Source organism: Heterodontus francisci, chromosome 36 (assembly GCF_036365525.1).
Source record: "Heterodontus francisci isolate sHetFra1 chromosome 36, sHetFra1.hap1, whole genome shotgun sequence".
NCBI lineage: Eukaryota > Metazoa > Chordata > Chondrichthyes > Heterodontiformes > Heterodontidae > Heterodontus > Heterodontus francisci.
The window spans coordinates 47,529,108-47,546,915 of NC_090406.1; the positions used below are offsets into that span (position 1 = coordinate 47,529,108).

Consider the following 17,808-nt stretch of genomic DNA (forward strand, 5'->3'; position numbering starts at 1 on the left):
GCTCACCCCCCTCGGACCCCCTTCCCAGCTCCCCCCTTGCACCATCTTCCCCTCGCACCCCTCTCCCCTATCCCCAGCAGCCCCCCTCACCCCCTTCCCTCCACCCCTTCCCACCGCACTCCTCCTCCTCGCACCTCCCCCTCTGCTCCCCCTTCCCCCCACCGGCATCCACCTACCCGTGTAGGGGCCCCAACAACCCCACTGCCTTGTGGGTGTCTCGGGAGAGACTAAGGCTAAGGGAGTAAACCCTAACAGAAAATCCGGAGCGGAACCCTGAAGGCGGTCATGTGTCACCTTTGGCATGTTTCCGGCAGTTCCTGCAGCCATATTGGTGCAAAACGCCGTGCTCTGCACTCCTTTGGACCCTACCAGGAACGCTGAGAGGGGGGTTTTGACGCTTGGGCAACTCACAACCTCCATACATCCGCCCAGGCATGCGCCATGGAGAGGTCACTCCATAGTCGCTTCACAGCGACCAAATCAACACGGAAGGCAGCAGTTACGGGTTATAAGTCCAGCTCAATTGGCGTAGAGATTGGGCGCCACGGGTTGCCTTTGTCGGTGGGAGAGGTCATCGCATCTCACTGGACAGCTACCGCCCGCCTCAAACCGGGCAGCCCCCGGTCAGTAAGGTTCTGTCCCGCCACAGTCCACCTGCTTCAATGGGTGCTTGGAGCTCAGGGTCATTGCCCGACAAGTGGACTGTAACACCGCACCAAACAGCATGACCAAAAAAGGAAAGACATACTGTCCATCCGACTGTTCACTGCCTCTGGTCTAGTACACCTACTCAGCATCTATGCTCCAACACTCTGCTCCCCACTTGAAGTTAAAGACCAGTTCTATGAGGAACTCCATAATATCATTAGTAGCATCCCCAACACCGAACACCTATTCCTGCTGGGGGACTTTAATGCCAGGGTTGGGGCCGACCATGACTCATGGCCTTCCTGCCTTGGGCGCTATGGCATTGGAAGGATGAATGAGAATGGACGGAGACTGCTTGAGTTGTGTACCTATCATAACCTCTGCATCACCAACTCATTCTTTCACACTAAACCCTGTCACCAGGTTTCTTGGAGGCACCCAAGATCATGTCGTTGGCACCAGCTGGACCTCATCGTCACAAGGCGAGCCTCTTTAAACAGTGTTCAAATCACACTCAGCTTCCACAATGTGGACTGCGACACCGACCACTCCCTGGTGTGCAGCAAGGTTAGCCTCAAACCAAAGAAGCTGCATCACTCCAAGCAGAAGGGCCGCCTGCGCATCAACACTAGCAGAATTTCTCATCCACAGCTGTTACGCAAGTTTCTAAATTCACTTGAAAAAGCCCTCCAAAACACTCCCACAGGGGATGCAGGGACCAACTGGGCCCACATCAGAGACACAATCTATGACTCAGCAATGACCACCTATGGCAATTGTGTGAAGCGGAATGCAGACTGGTTTCAATCTCACATTGAAGAGCTGGAACCTGTCATAGCAGCTAAGCGCACTGCACTGCTGAACCACAAGAAAGCCCCCAGCGAGTTAACATCCGCAGCACCTAAAGCAGCCAGAAGCGCTGCACAAAGAACAGCCAGGCGCTGCGCAAATGACTACTGGCAACACCTATGCAATCATATTCAGCTGGCCTCTGACACAGGAAACATCAGAGGGATGTATGATGGCCTTAAGAGAGCTTTTGGGCCAACCATCAAGAAGATTGCCCCCCTCAAATCTAAATCAGGGGACACAATCACTGACCAACACAAGCAAATGGACCGCTGGGTGGAACACTACCTAGAACTGTACTCCAGGGAAAATGTTGGCACTGAGACCGCCCTCAATGCAACCCTGTCTCTGCCAGTCATGGGTGAGCTGGACGTACAGCCAACAAAATCGGAACTCAATAATGCCACTGATTCTCTAGCCAGTGGAAAAGCCCCTGGGAAGGACGGCATTACCCCTGAAATCATCAAGAGTGCCAAGCCTGCTATACTTTCAGCTCTGCACGAACTGCTTTGCCTGTGCTGGGATGAGGGAGCAGTACCACAGGACATGCGCGATGCCAATATCATCACCCTCTATAAGAACAAGGGTGACCGCGGTGACTGCAACAACTACCGTGGAATCTCCCTGCTCAGCATAGTGGGGAAAGTCTTCGCTCGTGTCACTTTAAACAGGCTCCAGAAGCTGGCTGAGTGTGTCTACCCTGAGGCACAGTGTGGCTTTCGAGCAGAGAGATCCACCATTGACATGCTGTTCTCCCTTCGCCAGCTACAGGAGAAATGCCATGAACAACAGATGCCCCTCTAAGTTGCTTTCATTGATCTCACCAAAGCCTTTGACCTCGTCAGCAGAAGTGGTCTCTTCACACTACTAGAAAAGATTGGATGCCCACCAAAGCTACTAAGTATCATCACCTCATTTCATGACAATATGAAAGGCACAATTCAGCATAGCGGCACCTCATCAATCCTGAGTGGCGTGAAACAGGGCTGTGTTCTCGCACCTACACTGTTTGGGATCTTCTTCTCCCTGCTGCTCTCACATGCATTCAAGTTCTCAGAAGAAGGAATTTTCCTCCACACAAGATCCGGTGGCAGGTTGTTCAACCTTGCCCATCTAAAAGCAAAGACCAAAGTACGGAAAGTCCTCATCAGGGAACTCCTCTTTGCTGACGATGCTGCATTAACATCTTACACTGTAGAGTGTCTGCAGTGACTCATCGCCAGGTTTGCGGCTGCCTGCAATGAATTTGGCCTAACCATCAGCCTCAAGAAAACGAACATCATGGGACAGGACATCAGAAATGCTCCATCCATCAATATCGGCGACCAGACTCTGGAAGTGGTCCAAGAGTTCACCTACCTAGGCTCAACTATCACCAGTAACCTGTCTCTCGATGCAGAATTAAACAAGCGCATGGGAAAGGCTTCCTCTGCTACGTCCAGACTGGCCAAGAGAGTGTGGGAAAATGGCGCACTGACACAGAACACAAAAGTCCAAGTGTATCAAGCCTGTGTCCTCAGTGCCTTGCTCTATGGCAGCGAGGCCTGGACAACGTATGTCAGCCAAGAGCGACGTCTCAATTCATTCCATCTTAGCTGCCTCCGGAAAATCCTTGGCATCAGGTGGCAGGACCGTATCTCCAACACAGAAGTCCTCAAGGCGGCCAACATCCCCAGCATATACACCCTACTAAGCCAGCGGCGCCTGAAATGGCTTGGCCATGTGAGCCGCATGGATGATGGCAGGATCCCCAAGGACACATTGTACAGCGAGCTCGTCACTGGTACCAGACCCACTGGCCGTCCATGGTTCCGCTTTAAAGACATCTGCAAACGCGACATGAAGTCCTGTGACATTGATCACAAGTCGTGGGAGTCAGTTGCCAGCGATCGCCAGAGCTGGCAGGCAACCATAAAGGCGGGGCTAAAGCGTGGCGAGTCGAAGAGACTTCGCAGTTGGCAGGAAAAAAGACAGAAGCACAAGGAGAGAGCCAACTGTGCAACAGCCCTGACAACCAATTTTATCTGCAGCACCTGTGGAAGAGTCTGTCACTCTAGAATTGGCCTTTATAGCCACTCCAGGCGCTGCTGCACAAACCACTGACCACCTCCAGGCACTTACCCATTGTCTCTCGAGACAAGGAGGCCAAAGAAGAAGAAGAAGCGTAATAGAAAGTGACTGTGTTATTACATCTCAGCATCAGTAATACTGGGTATATTAGACCCAACTGTGTTCTTTTTAAATAGGTAGAGATTTTAACAAAAATAAGGTTAAAGGATTAATAATTAAGAATTTGCAAGGGAGGTAAAAGTAACTGAAGTCTCACGGAAAAAAAAGAGATTATAAGGTACAGAACCAGGAAATTGTGATAATGAATATAGATGTTCAATATATGCAATATCATGACCACAGTTTGGAACAAATTGAGCCCCTCAAGATCCAAATTACTATCTGGAGTATGCTGATCATTTAAAAATCAAACAAATTGTTTTTTTTGAACCATAGTCAATTATGAGGAAAAGATATTAGCCTCTGCAATTCGTAAAGATTAGGCTAATGTTGTCGGGAAAGCAACTACCACCTCTGGCCAACTCACGAAATGCACATGGGATAACACCAAGCTGACCCTTAGGATCCCAAGCTCATGGTTTATAAGGCCTTGCTGTTCTCAGCACCTTGCTGTAGGCTGTGAAACATGGGTGACTTACAGCTACCAGGAAAAGAAGCTCAATAATTTCCATCTTCACTGTCTGAAACACATTATGGGTATATCCTGGCAGGACAAAATCACAAATTCAGCAGTCCTTTCAAAGGCAGAGCTCCCAAGTGTGTTAGCACTAATTAAACAGATGCAGCTTCGGTGGATTGGACTCGTCCGTAGGATGGGACACGGTCGTACATCCAAGCACCTTCTGTATGGCGAGGTAGCTGGGGCCAGACAATCAGTGGGGCACCCAAAGCTCCACCACAAGGATGCCTGCAAACGTGGTGAAGGTCCTAAATGTCGACTATTACACTTGGTAGTCCCTATCTGGCAAAAGAGGGAAATGGTGACACACTCTGTGGACTGGTGTGCACTACCATGACAACCAGTTGCTACAGCAGCTTGGCAACAGGCGCCAACGCCAAAAACAACTCACAGCGTCACTCGGCAGCTTCACGTGCAGCACTTGTGGCAGAACCTGCCTCTCAAGGATTGGCCTTCACAGCTATCAGCAAAGGTTCACCAAGACACGCACCTAAATAGATTGTTTTCTGCATGTCGATCATCTTTCGTAGATGGAAGGATGCCAAACCTGAGGTTAATGCTGTTGCTAGAAAAGGAGATTGGAAGACAACCTTCTACTCTAAGGAAAAACAACATAATGGAATTTATATTCCAAAGTGTCTTACTTCTGAAAAACCAAAATGATTTTTAGGGATTGGACCATCATTAGCCCAAAAGTATCAGTTACATTCCCTTCAGAAAGGGTTTAAAAACTAGTCTGAAGAGACCACTGAATAAAGAAATGTAGAACTAGTTTTATCGCTAGTGGATAAAGTGCTACATGGGGAATTGGAGGACGGCCATTTGATTTATACTGCTCTGTGCAGTCTAGAAACATTGTTTCGCTAACCTGTTCTGGTTTTAATAATTGGCCTTTGTATTTGAACAAAAAATTTATTGATCTAAGCTGCATCACTCTCAAGTATTTTTGTCTTAACAGTCACAATCTCAAGGCAGCTTTTGCACTGAAAATTACTATGTGCTCAAATGTAACATGCTCACCCTTCCCAAGACATCCAGAGGTAGGTTTGAGTTTATCAACACAGGTTTGACCTTGTCACCCGAGAGGAGGCCATTTAGTGGAGTCAAGCTTTCAAAAATTCCATCAAATTTGGCTCTCTCTTCAGGCTGTGGGGAGGGAGACAAGGCTGGTTAGTATTTTCTGTTAATGAGATTCTGAAAATGCAATAAAGTTGGTCATGAAGACTACTTGTGTAAATATTCATCTCAGCAGCAGTAGGCTCAAAAGTTCTAGCCTATTCCACAGTTACCACTCTGGTTCTTTGCATGGTTATTCCATTAGTATGTTATGTTAGGCATCTTTGAAACTCTGTTCTTACACATTTTGGTGTTTGTTTGATATTGCCACGGACATCTCCAAAACCTCCAGCATCGTGCATATTTCAGCAAGTTGCCATCTCTGGCCTTTCACCAAAGCAATGTTCATATTTATCTAGCCTCCCCTGAGACTGCACTAAGCTGTTAATGGTCTATCCTCTCATTATTCCACCTACTCAGGGCTTTCTAGTGCCACTCCAATCATTATCCAACCATGTTGCTGCTGATTCCACTCTAAATTCATCAATCGCCTTCAGAACATAAGCCCACAACATAGAACATTTATTTCTCTCGTACAGAAATGGTTAAAAGAATTGATTATATCTACATCCTCCAACGAGTCAAAGAAAATCTGGTTTCTTACAATTCTTCATTGTTTGGATTGCTTCCCTCAGTTCTGCTTCACATAGATAATCAATAATACTTTACCCTTCCAGAAAGAAGTTTTCATCTGATCCTTCTATTACTTCTGGACTTCAACCTCTCCTTCCTTCTATCTGTCCTCCCGGTTCCACCTATCATCACCTTTCTTGAATACTGTTGCCGCCAAATATCTACCAGAGTTTTGGGCATTAACATGAACGGTTGCCAAACCACAAAGGGGACTATAAAAATTCACATAATAATTACAAGCAGTACTCCACGGAATCCTTTTTTGTTTTTCCAAATTTCTAAATATGATCTTGATCCTCAGAACAATATTCCCTTTCTTTAACTCATTCTTTCCCAAAACCTCAAAATGGTAGCACTTCAATCCCCTTGGTCTTTTCCTTAAAACTCAAACCCAGGTAGCAGCCTAATGACTACTTCCTCATTCACATCATCTATGCATTTCAACCTTAGTGCTATCCAACAATATGGGCATTTGACCCTTCATCCAGATTTTCTCAGAGTAATGTTCCTATTTCCTACGTGGTAAATACCTATCATCTGCTAAGCACCCACCTTCAACACATTAACAAATCAGGAATTCACTAAGCAGTGAATTGGTCGCAGTGGAGCTCCAATGGCTTGTGACAATGTACCACCTTTAAAATAGCTTAAAACAAAAATGGAGCTCTCCCTTCCAAAGCAGGTATGAGCTTCTGTTGGATCTGGACAGAGCAGGGTTCATATCACCCAACAGAAAATATTAAACCACTCCTTGATCTTTTAATAGTCACGAAAATTTGGTGCAGAAGTTAGCCTCCCTGCAGGATATCATATCCATGAGTTTTAATTCATTAATTTTCACATACTTAGAATAACATAGAATATGCAGCACAAAAACAGAGCATTCCATAGAAACCATAGAAAAGTTACGGCACAGCAAGAGGCCATTTAGCCCAACTAGTCAGTGCTGGTGTTTGTACTCCACAGAAGTCCGTTCCCATTATATCTACTTCACTTCAGTCTTTTAACATATCTTTCAATTCCTTTTTCTCGCATGTATTTGCCTAGTTTGCTTTGAAAGCATCTCAGCTACTTGCCTCAACCATTTCCAGTGGTAGAGAGTTCCACATTCTCAGTAAAGAAATCTCTCCTTATTTCCCTATTGGATTTTTTAGTTGCCATCTTGTATTTATAGGTTCTAGTTTTGAATTCTCCCACAAGTGGAAACATTCTCTCTACTTCTACCCTGTTCAACCCATTCAGAATTTTGAAGACTTTTATCAGATCACCTCTCCAAGTCTTTTCTGTGTGAATTTAGAAAATTCATCCCCACACAGCACCACCCCCAACCTTTCAGGGAAAAAAGAGAGAAAAATAATGAAAATAAAAACAGTAAATGGTAGAAATACTCAGCAGGTCTCGCAGCATCTGTGGAGAGAGATAGTGAAAATCTCTGGTGCTAACAGAGGTGCCACCAATCACAGCATGCACTAGTGTCCCAAGCACAGCACCACATTTAACGCTCAAACTTTACGCTAAGTTTCATTGGTGAATACTGTGTTGATCAGGCACCAGCAATAGGATCATATATTCCCAGGTCAAATGGAACATACTTAGATGCAAAATAAAACTCCCTTTACTCTCTCAAACTTCAGAAGAGGACCATCTATGGCATTATTGCAACATTGCTCCATTTCCCTCAACCAGGCATCCTTTGTGACCTTTGAGCAATATCAATTTACTGCCAAATTCTCACTAAACTAAATTGGACTATTCAAATTAATTGCTCATAGGACCATTACAGCCAATGACCCTCAATTCATCCAATGCAAATACAGTTATCAGAGAGGAAACCAAACCCACTTTGATTGTACAAAGTCAGTTATTCAACTCACCCTTACAGCCCAGTGGGTGTCTGAAGAGAGAGGAGGTGCTATAAGTGAGGGACTACTGCTGTCGTGCTGCCAAAAGATAAAAGGCAAACCATTAGCAATAAAGTATACAGAGGTTTCACATAGTGACGCCTTAGAATTAATTATACCTGCAAACATTTACATGTTCAAGGAAACCAGCAATGAAATGAGATCTGCATACAGTTTACAGAACTACAGAAAACAAATCTTATACACCTGGTATATTAATTTTAAAAAATTAATTTCACAGCTGAATTAGAATTTCTAAGCTCAGATCGTTATCGAATGCTCATTAACAGTCATTCCATATTCACAGCTGACAGGTGCTGGGAGCAGGAACAGAAGTTTCCAAAATTAGGGCAGAATTGAGATTTTCCGGATGTTTGGAAATGGTTATTCATGCTACCATCACCTATCAGGACAACATCAGCAGGGGAGGGGGACAACATGGCGGGGGCGGTGAGTGGGTGGGGGGGGGGTAACGGCACACACAGGAGGGGTGGGCACGGGTGGGGGGGAACGACTCTGGGGTAGGGGAGGGAACAACGCGAAGGGAGAGGGGGAACGACAAGGTGGGGGGGGCGGGGGAGAGAGAGAGAGAATGACATGGGGGGGGGGGGAGAGAATGAGACAGTGTTGGAGAACGCCTCGGGGTGGGTGGGGGGAGGACGGGGCACGGCACAAAGTGAGGGGATGGCAACACAGGAGGGGACGGCACGGGTGGGAGGACAAATGGACGACACAGACACGGGGGGGGGGGCACAGACACTGAGGTGGGGACGACATGGTGGGGGGGACGACATGGTGGGGGGGACAACAAGAGAGACTGGGGGTGACACAGAGATGGGAGGGTTGAGGGACAGACAAAAAGAGAGAAGGAGAAGGGAGAGAGAGCAATCAAGATCACTCCTGACAGATGGGCATCTATCCGGAATACTCTGCATCACTCCATCAAGTGTGTGAATACTAATGCAAGCAACAGTATATCACTAAATCAGTGTTCAACATAATGACAAGGAAGCAGGTCAATAAATTAATCTTCTCATTTAAAGATTCTTCACAAAAATGTACATTTGTTGTTGTTTTGATTAATAGTAAGATAAATTTCTAATGCCTTTATCTTTTCAAAATTGTCTCACCAGCTGCCTATGCAAGACAAAAATTGTAATGGGGCCCCCCACGTGAAAAAGTTGGACACCTTGCATCAAGCCTTTAATATTGTGATTTTAAATAATCTCGCAGCTAAGTAAACTCATTTTAAAATGGCAAAAGTCACTTAGGGAATGTCTTGATTTCTACGCTCTGGCACGTATTACTTTCACTTAGGACACAAGGTCAGTGACATGTTGAAAGTTGCTGGACTTTTACAACTATATAAGTGTCCACTGCTATCCATTCATAATCGCATTGTTCCAGAACTTGTAGTGAGGGGAAAACAGGCAAGAAAATCCAAGGAATCTGCAGAAGTCAGCACTGTAAGTTTCTCATTAATACAAGAGTATTGTGTAATAGGGTTAATTGATATCAGCAAAAACAGGATGCTGCTGACCCATATACAATAGTTAGTAAATAGAATGTAATGGATAGCTTTAATAAACCTTAATCTATGAACAACTGTCTATGATTCCTTAACAAAATCCATGCTGCATTTGCCATTTTAAAAACTGTCAGGGAAGACATGGTAAACAATTTATGATATTTCAATGAGCATGTTAGAAACAGTCATTAACTGATTTTTTTTGCTGCAAATTGGATCAAAGGACAAGTTTTACAAGTATGTCAAAGATCAGCAACTGCAATGTGCATCATTTACTATTCAGTTTGTGGGCAGATAGCCTGAGTGGACAATGTCATTTGAAAGTTATCTGTATCATATAATTACGTTACGTTAAAAGTGCACCTTTGCTAACAGGCAAGAGATTTGGCTTGGACATGAATTGGTTAGTCTGGAGTAAAATCTTACAGATAGTTATTAAACATTTTGTAACTGAATAATGCATGCAGTAACAACCACTCAACACTTTGCAGAAAAGCTTTTTGTTAATAATTATCTTGTCAGAGCTGAATCGGAATCAACAATGATAGACTGAGATATAAACATAAGTGAATTTAAAAGAATCACTTTATTGGAGGTACTGAAGAACGCTCTTTATTTTTAATTGTGCTTATCTAATTTTGTCACTAGCTTTGGTGAGTGAATGACATTTTGTCCATGAGAGATGCTGTTGTTTCTGTATTTTAGAATCCAGGATCTAGTTTAACCACCTGTCAAGATGAATAAACTACTCTTGGCTACCTACCATTAATCTCTCTGTCCCTCCCTATCCCACTCTTTTCTATTTTATAGGACTCTTCTGAAGTACTATCTGCTCCATCCTATAAAATTCTCCTGATTTTGAGATCACTGCCCTTTTGTTGGCTGTCTTCAGATACATATTACAAGCAGGTGGAAAAGTTGCTTGAACATTGACCATCACGGGTTAAGTTGTCTTGTGACAACAGCAGTGTGAGAAATGGTCAGTCTTCCTATTACTGATTTTTCTGCTCCTCACCTCAATAACCACAATAACAATCCTCTCCTTGAGCTTCATGGTTTATTGGACAGGTTGCACCTGAATGAATGGGTTGCACCGGAACAGAGCCGGGACTGAGTTTCTTGCAGGACATTTTGCGAGCGCTGTTGGGGGAGGGTTTAAACTAGTTTGGCCGGGGATACAGACCTGTGGGTAGATTCAGCTGGGACAAAATCAGAAATTAAAATGGAAGGTGGAAAATTAATGGAGGAGTATGGAAGACAGAGGAAACAAGGGTTAGAAAATAAAAATAAAAGAGTTTGGCAGTGCTCAGGGGTATCTATTTCAATGCAAGGAGTATAGCAAATAAAGCAGATGAACTGAGGGCACAGACAGACATGTGGCAGTATGAGATCATAGCCATTACAGAAACATGGCTTAAGGAGGGACAGGAATGGCATCTCAACGTCCCTGGTTACAGGGTTTTCAGAAGTGATAGGGAGGGGGATAAGAAAGGAGGCGGAGTGGCAACTTTGGTCGAGGAAACTATTACAGCTGTGAGGAGGGATGATATGTTGGAAGATTCATCAAATGAAGCCATATGGATTTAGCTAAGCAACAGAAAAGGGGCAATTACACTGCTGGGAGTGGACTATAGACCCCCAAACAGTCTGAGGGAGATAGAAGAGCAGATATGTCGGCAGATCTCTGAGAAGCGCAAGAACAATAGGGTAGTAATAGTACGGGATTTCAATTACCCCAATATTAACTGGGATAGTTTTAGTCTGAAAATAATTGAGGGAGCAGAATTCTTGGTGCATTCAGAACTTTTTTGGCCGTATGTAGCAAGTCCAACAAAAGAGGGTGCAGTTTTAGACTTAGTTTTAGGAAATGAAGGTGAGCAGGTGGAAGGAGTGGCAGTGGGACAGCATTTTGGTGATAGTGATCATAATTCTGTCAGTTTTAGCATAATTATGGAAAAGAACAGAGATAGAACAGGAGCTAGAGTTCTCAATTGGGGCAAGACCAATTTTATTAAATTGAGGAGTGATTTAGCGAAAGTGGACGGGAAACAGCTACTTGAATTGAATCAGTGTCAGTACAGTGGGAGGCATTCAAAGGGGAGATTCAAAGGGTTCAGGATAAACATGCTCCCACAAAGGAAAAGGATGAGGTGGCCAAATCTAGAGCCCCATGGATGTCAAGGAGCCTACAGGGTAAGATAAGGCAGAAAAGGAAAGCTTAGTTATTCATTCAGGGATGTGGGCATTGCTGGCTAGGCCAGCATTTATTGCCCATCCCCAACTGCCCTTGAGAAGGTGGTGGTGAGCTGCGTTCTTGAACCGCTGAAGTCCATTTGGGGTAGGTACATCCACAGTGCTGTTTGGAAGGGAGTTCCAGGATTTAGACCCAGCGACAGTGAAGGAACGGCAAAATAGTTCCAAGTCAGGATGGTGTGTGACTTGGAGGGGAACCTGCAGATGGTGGTGTTCCCATGCATTTGCTGCCCTTGTCCTTCTAGTTGGTAGAGGTTGCGGGTTTGGAAGGTGCTGTCTAAGGAGCCTTGGTGCATTGCTGCAGTGCATCTTGTAGATGGTACACATTGCTGCCTCTGTGCGTCGGTGGTGGAGGGAGTGAATGTTTGTAGATAAGGTGCCAATCAAGCGGGCTGCTTTGTCCTGGATGGTGTCGAGCTTCTTGAGTGTAGTATGGAGCTGCACCCATCCAGGCAAGTGGAGAGTATTCCATCACACTCCTGACTTGTGCCTTGTAGATGGTGGACAGGCTTTGGGGAGTCAGGAGATGAGTTACTCGCCTCAGGATTCCTAGCCTCTGACCTGTTCTTGTAGCCACGGTATTTATATGGCTACTCCAGTTCAGTTTCTGACTCCGAGACCTCAATACTACAGAAAGCCGAGAAGCGTCTAGAAAGTGGCGTCATAGAGTCTTAAACAGGCCCTTCGGCCCATTGTGTCTGTGCCGGCCATCAAGCACCTAACTATTCTAATCCCATATTCCAACACTTGGCCCATAGCTTTGCATGCTATGGCATTTCAAGTGCTCATCTAAATACTTCTTAAATGTTGTGAGGGTTCCTGCCTCAACCACCCCTTCAGGTAGTGCGTTCCAGATTCCAACCACCCGCTGGGTGAAAAAGTTTTTCCTCAAGTCGCTTCTAAGCCTCCTGCCCCTTACCTTAAATCTATGCCCCTTGGTTATTGACACCTCCACTAAGGGAAAAAAGTTTCTTCCTATCTAATGCCCCTCATAATTTTGTATACCTCAATCATTTCCCCCTCAGCCTTCTCTGCTGTAAGGAAAACAACCCTAGCCTTTTCAGTTTCTCTTCATAGCTGAAATGTTTCAGCCCAGGCAACATCCTGGTGAATCTCCTCTGCACTCTCTCCACTGCAATCACACCATTCCTATTTTGTGGAGCCCAGAACAGTACACAGTACTCCAGCTGTGGCCTAACTAGCGTTTTACACAGCTCCATCATAACCTCTCTGCTCTTACATTCTATGCCTCGGCTAATAAAAGCAAGTATCTCATATGCCTTCCTAACCACCTTATCGACCTGTGCTGCTGCCTTCATTGATCTGTGGACAAATACACCAAGGTGCCTCTGACCTTTTGTACTTCCTAGGGTCCTACCATCCATTGTATATTCCCTTGCCTTGTTAGCCCTCCCAAACTGCATCACCTCACACTTCTCAGGATTAAATTCCATTTGCCACTGCTCCACCCATCTATATCGTCCTGAAGGGTGAAGTCAAAAAGGAAATTAGAAAAGTAAAGAGATGGCATGAAAAATATTGGCAAGCAAAATCAAGGTGAGGTGAACCCAAAGATGATTTATTAATAGATTAAGAGTGAGGATAACTAAGGGGAGAAGAGGGCCCAAAAAAGACCAAAAAGGCAACCTATGTGTAGGAGCAGAAGATATTGGCATGGTTCTTAACGAATACCTTGCGTCTGTCTTCACAAAAGAGGAACAATGCAGATATTGTAGTTAAGGAGGAAGAGTGTGAAGGATTGGATGTGATAAACATAGGGAGAGAGGAAGTCTTAATGGGATTAGTATCCTTGAAAGTTGATCAATCACCATGTATCCTAGGCTGTTAAAAGAAGCAAGAGAGGAAATAGCAGAGGGTCTGACCATCATTTTCAAGTCCTCACTGGATATAGGTGTGATGCCAGAGGATTGGAGAATTGCTAATGTTGTACCTCCATTTAAAAAGGGAGTGGAGGATAGACCGAATAATTACCAAAGCGATTCTTGACAGCGCAGCCGGTGGGGACGTCATCTGACTGTGCCAACCTGCGCACATGCGCAAATGGGCTCCTGCTCTCTGCGCATGCGCTGCATTCCGCATTGCCAGGACCAGGTGGCACATGCGTGGATGACATCATAACGTAAATTGCCAGGACTGGTACACGCATGCCCAGATGACGTCATCGCATAATGTGGGAGAGAGAGCAAGCGGAGAAGCTGGGAGAGAGCGGGGTGTGGGACAGCAGGGGTGGGGGAGCGGCCGAAGACCTTGGTGGTTGCGGGTGCGCTCCCCTCCTGCCCCCCGGCCATTCCCCGCCCCCCGCTCTCTCCGGCTATTGTGTGTTGCTTTGTGTTTACGTTGCCTTGTGTGATTATTTAAGCAGTGCCATCTTTAGTCCTGGCAGCTGCCTGAACATCACTGACTGACGTTTTAGTTGAACAGGCTGCATTTGTGCATGTGCCAATGCAGCGCCACCTAGTGGCTGCGTTGTCTGCAAACGCAGCCAATAATTACAGGCCAGTCAGTCTAACCTCAGTAGTGGGCAAATTATTGGAATCTATTCTGAGAGACAGGATATAATGTCACTTAGAAAAGCACAGGTTAATCAATGATAGTCAGCATGGATTTGTTAAGGGAAGATCTTGTTTGACCAATTTGATCGAATTTTTTGAAGTGACAAGGAAGATAGATGAATGTAGTTGATGTGGTCTACATGGATTTTAGCAAGGCTTTTGACAAGGTCCCACATGGCAGACTGGTTAACAAAATAAAATCCCCTGGGATCCAGGGAAGTGCGGCAAGGTGGATACAAAATTGGCTCAGTGGCAGAAAACAAAGGGTAATTGTTGACGGCTCATTCAGCGACTGGAGGGCTGTTTCCAGTGGCGTTCCGCAGGGCTCAGTACTGGGTCCCCTGCTATTTGTGGTATATATTAACGATTTGGACATAAATGTAGGGGCATGATCAAGAAGTTTGCAGATGACACAAAGATTGGCCGTTTGGGAGATAGCGAGGAGGATAGCTGTAGGCTGCAGGAAGATATTGATGGTCTGGTCAGATGGGCAGAAAAGTGGCAAATGGAATTCAACTTGGAGAAGTGTGAGGTGATGTAGCTGGGGAGGTGAAACAAGGCAAAGGAATACATGATTAATAGGAAAACACTGAGAAGTGTAGAGGAAGTAAGGGACTTTGGAGTTAATGTCTACAGATCCCTGAAGATAGCAGGACAGGTGGATAAGAAGGCATATGGAATCCTTTCCTCTATTAGCCGAGCTATAAAATAAAAGAGCAGGGAGGTTATGCTGGAACTGTACAACTCATTGGTTAGGCTTCAACTTGAGTACTGTGTGCAGTTCTGGTCACCTCATTACAGAAAGGATGTAATTGTACTAGAGAGAGTAGAGAGGAGATTTACAAGGATGTTGCCAGGACTGGCAAAATGCAGCAATGAGGAAAGATTGGATAGGCTGGGGTTGTTCTCCTTGGAACAGAGAAGGCTGAGGGGAGATCTGATTGAAATGTACAAAATTTTGAGGAGCCTGGATCGAGTGAAGGGGCCTATTCACCTTAGCAGAGAGGTCAGTGACGAGGGGGCATAGATTTAAAGTGATTGGTAGAAAAATTAGAGGGGAGATGAGGAAAACATTTTCACCTAGAGGGTGGTGATGGTCTGGAACTCAGTGCCTGAAAGGGTAGTTGAGGCAGGGACCCTCAACTCATTCAAAAGGAGTCTAGATATGCACCTCAAGTACCATAAGCTGCAGGGCTACAGGCTAAATGCTGGAAGGTGGGATTAGAATAGATGGATCGTTTTTCAGCCGGCACAGACATGATGGGCCAAGTGACCTCTTTCAGTGCGTTAAACCTTCTATGAGTCTATGATTCTAATTTGCACTGCTGACAGTGTTAATCCAGAGGTCATCTGATAAGGTCCATCTACCACCACATGACCTGGTGTAGCTAGCTCTATTCTGTCAACAAAGGTAAATTGCATTGGCACCGCATATTATTTTGCTTGCTAGCTAACTAATACATTTGTGCTGATCTCCATTGATGTTTGTATGCTTAGCTACTTTATTTATAGGGAGAAATGTGTTTTAAATCGGACTGTGTTTGGATGGCATTAAATTGGCTATACACTTCATAATACAGATTAATTGCCACCATGTCCGTGGCTGAGTCAATACTTTTGTCAAATGTCCGTGGTGCAACAAGTCAGTGCCTATCCCTGGCAACAATTCACAACAAATGGTCATATCTAACACAGCAACTGATCCTCCCACATCACACAACACGAGTCCACACCACAAGTGACCCTCCTGCACCACAGAGGACCAATGCACACGACAACTGATCCTCCCACACCAGTACAAACCACAATTAAATCTTCATGAAACACTGGCCTCAGTTGAAGTATCGTATCAACCATGGCTCAGTTAGTGGCACTCTTGCCTCTGAGTCACAAGTTTCTGGGTTCAAGTCCCACTCTTGGGCTTGAGCACAAAAATCAAGGCTGACACTCTAGTGCAGTACTGAGATAGTGCTGCACTGTCAGAGGTGCTGTCTTTCGGATGAGACGTTAAACTGAGGACCCATCTGCCTGCTCAGGTGGATGTAAAAGATCCCACAACACAATTTCGAACAAGAGCAGGGAAGTTATCCTCTGAGTCCTGGCCAATATTTATCCCTCAATTGACATCACAAAACAGATTATCTGGTCATTATCACACTGCTGTTTGTGACATTTTGCTGTGAACAAAATTGGTTGCCACATTTCAAAATTGGCTGCCACATTTCCTACATTACATTTGACTACACTTCAAGAATACTTCATTGGCTGTAAAGTGCTTTGAGACATCCAGTGGTCGTGAAAATCGCTATATAAAAATGCAAGTTTTTTTTTACTGTATTCAGTTCTGGACACCACACTTAGGAAGGATGTCAAGACCTTAGAGAAGGTGCCGAGGAGATTTACTCGAGGGACTTCAATTATGTGGAGAAACCAGGGTTATTTTTCTTCGGGCAAAGAAGGCTGTAAAAGAAATTTGATAGAAGTATTCAAATTCACGAAGAGGGTTGATAGAGTTAATAAGGAGAAACTGTTCCCAGTGGCGGAAGCGACTGTAACCAGACAACACAGCCTGAAGATAATTGAGAAAAGAACCAGAGGCCACACTTTTTTACACAGCAAGTTACATTCTGGAATGCATTCGCCTGAATGGATGGTGGAAGCAGATTCAAGGACAACTTTCAAAAGGGAATTGGATAAATACTTGGAGGCGGAAAATCTGCATGCCGATGGGAAAGAGAAGGGAGTGGGAAAAATTTGATAGCTCTTTTAAGGAGCTGGCACAGGCACAATGGGCCACATGGTCTCCTTCTGTGCTGTTTCATTCTATGATTCCATTCCAACCAACCAGTACACAGTATGACTAATCCTCCCGTTCTGCACAGCACAGAAAGGAATGAAAACAAGAGAAAGAACAAATGAACATGTATTAATACAATGTTTCTCAAAACTGCAGGACACCCCAAAGCACTTCACTGCCAACAAACTACTTTGAGTATAGTCACAGTTGTAATGTGCTGTGCTCAAATTGGTTGCTGTAATGTCCCACAATCAGAAATGAGATAATGATCAAAAATGTTGGTTTTGTGATATTGGTTGAGGTAAAAATATTGACCAACATGCTAAGAGAACTCTCCTGTTACTCTTCAGATAGTGCCATGGGATCTTCTATGTCCATCTGAAAGGGCAGACGTGGCCTCAGTTTAATGTTGTGACCAAAAGACGCCACCTCCAACAGTGCAGCACTCCCTCAGTACTGCGCTGGAGTGTCATCTGGATCATGGAGTGGGCTTGAACCCTTGACTTTCTCACTAAGAGGCAAGAGTGCTATCCCTGTTAGCCAAGTCTTAAACCATTACACTGATCCTCCTGTACCACATAGCACCAGTACAGATCACGGCTGATTGTCATGTAGCAGACAGCACTTGTACACTGATCTTCCATACAAGAAAATGCCACCCCGCTTCCACAGAATTACAGCCTCCAAGCTTTACACCCTACACCATTGTTGGACCTCATGGAGCATGCACTCAACAACTAACCCAACGCGTTAACACAACG

At 45.0% G+C, this 17,808-nt stretch overlaps 1 protein-coding gene across 11 annotated transcripts in view; it reads right to left on the minus strand.

Moving 5' to 3' along the window:
• eps15l1a (epidermal growth factor receptor pathway substrate 15-like 1a) overlaps positions 1-17,808 on the minus strand; it is a 419,830-nt gene that overhangs the window by 308,148 nt on the left and 93,874 nt on the right. For all 11 annotated transcript variants that reach the window (XM_068016623.1, XM_068016624.1, XM_068016633.1 and 8 more), the window contains 2 exons: positions 7,870-7,935; positions 5,267-5,392 (listed from right to left, as the gene is read on the minus strand). In XM_068016623.1, coding sequence (XP_067872724.1) covers positions 5,267-5,392; positions 7,870-7,935 — 192 coding nt within the window. The remainder of the gene's footprint in view (positions 1-5,266; positions 5,393-7,869; positions 7,936-17,808) is intronic.